The sequence below is a fragment of the Plasmodium vivax genome, genomic scaffold (assembly GCF_000002415.2).
Source record: "Plasmodium vivax scf_6628 genomic scaffold, whole genome shotgun sequence".
In the NCBI taxonomy this organism is placed as follows: Eukaryota; Apicomplexa; class Aconoidasida; order Haemosporida; family Plasmodiidae; genus Plasmodium; species Plasmodium vivax.
Window position 1 is genome coordinate 1 of NW_001850240.1, and position 3,118 is coordinate 3,118.

The window sequence follows — 3,118 nt, forward strand, 5'->3', positions numbered from 1 at the left end:
GTTGAGAGATGTTCCGCGGTTATATTTTACATATTAGATGCGTTTATTTATATTTCAGTTATATTTTTGGCATTTCTTTGGATATATGTATAGCGAAAATGCTGTTACAAAAAATGAACAAGTTGCAAAAGGAAATTTTTATAGTCCCCTTGAAAGATTCTACTTCCCTATAGATTATATCAATTTCTTTTTATTTTTTACTCTGCGATATATGTACAGCACCTAAAATGTATACTATATAGTACTCATTTTAAATGCATTTTGAATTGCCCCTTAGATATATTTAATAATAATATAATTACAATATAAAAAGGAACCATTAAGAACAAAAAGTACATATATATTCATTAATTCCTTTTCGGTTTTTACCTTACGAGATGAACGCATAAAGAAACCAAGTGGGTGTTATTTTATGAATTATTTTAAAAAGTAACAAAAAAAAAAAATTGTCAAAGTGTTCACAAACATGTTGAATTTAAAATTAGTATGTCCCACTAGTAAAGAACTACAACATTTTTTTTGTTTATCTCATATCTTTATTCTGCAATAAAATATATGCGCGTTCTTTGTAAGAACAAATTTACTAAAATGAAACAGCAGCATTCTACATACAAAATTAGTATTCCCATGAATTCATCAAATGTTAATGGTTAAATTAGATTAATAATATGCCTGCTACTAATTACAATTAGCATAATTTTTTAATTGTGTCAAAATAATAAACTAAACAAATATTAATAAGGACAAACTAAACAAACAGAAAACAATAAAAATAAGATTAATTGAAAAAAATAAAGAGCACCAAGATATGTGCAAAATGTCCTAGAAACAACTGCTTTCTTATTTACTCAGTAATATTCAAAAATTTTACCTCATATAACCTTCCAAATAAAGAGACACTCCCTAATATATTCCTATATACTTTTTTCTTTACACAATATTTAGAAAATATTTAACATTTTTGAGAACATGTATTATATATCTCTCCTTATTTTTTTCATTTTTATAAAATTTGTGTAACATTAGAGTACATAGCTATGATATATAACACATACCTGCTGTAGCAGTCAATTTTAAACTCCTCCATTATGCTACTTTCATTTTTTTACAAGAAATAACTGCACAAATTATACTAGCACATCCAATATTCTTACTTTGAATAGATTCACCTTATGCACCTAATTAGTAATCATAGTCTCGTTCAGGTTGATAATTCAAATAATATCTATCTGATTGAGGATCTAAAAATTCATATTCTGATTCATATTTCGCTAACCCTTTTTCATACTCTTCGTAATAATTATGCTCGAATATTTTTTTCTTTCGTTTTCTTTTAGGACATCTCGATTTTAATCCAGAAGACTATCAAAAAGGGAAATGTAAAAAGGGTAAAAATGTACTTTGTAACTATACATGCAAAAGTAAATTAAAATATATATCTAAATGTAACATTCATACTTCATAAAATCGATTGTGCAATTACCATGTTGTAATAGAAAAGGAAGAATATCGTTCCAAGTATTGCAGCAGCCATGATGATGTTACGATAGAAGTTTGTGTCAACCTTATCAGTTGCACTTTCCAAAGGGTTAGGAGAATCAACAATAGGTACAGGTACTGTACTGTCTCTAATCTGTAAAGTAGCAGGCGCTGCTGCAAGAGCATTCTGCACAGGACTACCTCCTACTGGGGAACTCAAAGTTACTCTAGGTTGCAAATTAGCTGATTGACTAGGTAATCCTTTTCCAGCTACTGCACTATTACGTACTGTTGCTTCAGCTGCTGGACGTGGTGAACTTCCTACAGTTACATAACTGGTTGAACTTGTTAAACCTTTCGACCTATCTTCAGCTACTGTAGCTTTTGTTACCTCTTTTGCTGCTTTATCCTTTGGTGGACCATCAAGTGATGGATTTTTAGCACCTCCAGTAATTTTGGCTTCTGAACCTGAAGCCCTTGGGGTTTCTTTACTCACTGCAGTACTTCGAGTACCTGACGTTCCGGATGATGAACCTCCAAAAATTATTCCCCAAATTGAACCTCCACTACCTCCAGATCCTTTAGATTTGCATGCATCTGCTTTAGATAAAAGATCCTTTGGGTCAAAGCTTTGTGTGCAATTAAAGTAATCAGGTACAGAAGATGAAAAAGACCAAAAACTATACTTACAATGATCATTCTTTAATTTATCGTACAACGATTTAAAATTAGTAAGATATGTAAAATATTTGCTACATTCTTCCTTTTTTTCTGGTTTAATATTAACTTTAATATCATTGTATTTTTTAAAATAAATATAGGAGATCTTCCTTTTTATCAATTCATCTACAGTAACATTTTTGTCAAATTTCAAAGTACACTTACCTACTTTAATTTGTTCATTAACCTTATTCACAGCATCAATGAGAACGTTAAAAAAAGGTATGCTATCCATTTTTTTCGAGCGATCTACCGTTTTTATTCTTCCTATTTCATCATATAACCAATAATGTAAATAGTTGCAACTATTTTTACGTTCATCTCCATTGCCTTTTACTTCGGCTGCTTTTTCTAAAGCACGTGCGAACCTACTGCAAAGTGCTTTTACACCTACATATGTCTTATCATGAGTATCCAATTGTTTACACTTGTCATCAAAATTAGATTTTTCTTTCTCTGGAAACAATGCCTCATACAGCGTATTCAGTTTTAAAGCTAATGCAGATTTTTCCCTGAAAATAATCAAAGAACATTAATCAATTGTTCAAATTATAGTTCAAATAATACAATTTTTTTTGTTTCCCAAGACGATAGAATCACATAAATATTAAAGTATAAATAAATATTTATATATATAAGTACCAACTCAGCCGCAGACACAACTACTGGTGTTGATGAAGGTTTCGCCATTTTTTTTTAATATATTTGTGGTTCTATGTTATAAAATGTTTTCAAGCTTATCAGTATTAATATATAAAAGTTCAAAACGTATAATATTCTAAGAATCCATTTACGAAATAATTTATGATTATACTTATAACCTAAAAATTCATTCGTTCGTAGGAACTACAACAATATTTTCTTATTAATTAATTTTCTACTATTTACGTAAAACAAAGTACTTTTTTTAATTATTACC

General features: G+C 29.3%; 1 protein-coding gene across 1 annotated transcript; it reads right to left on the reverse strand.

Moving 5' to 3' along the window:
• Positions 1–1,182: 1,182 nt before the first annotated feature.
• PVX_063190 (variable surface protein Vir12-related) lies at positions 1,183–2,889 on the reverse strand (the record flags this gene model as incomplete). The annotated part of the gene is made up of 3 exons (XM_001612447.1): positions 1,183–1,362; positions 1,484–2,711; positions 2,846–2,889. The coding sequence occupies 3 exons, from the start codon at positions 2,887–2,889 to the stop codon at positions 1,183–1,185; spliced, it is 1,452 nt and encodes a 483-aa protein (XP_001612497.1).
• Positions 2,890–3,118: the final 229 nt, after the last annotated feature.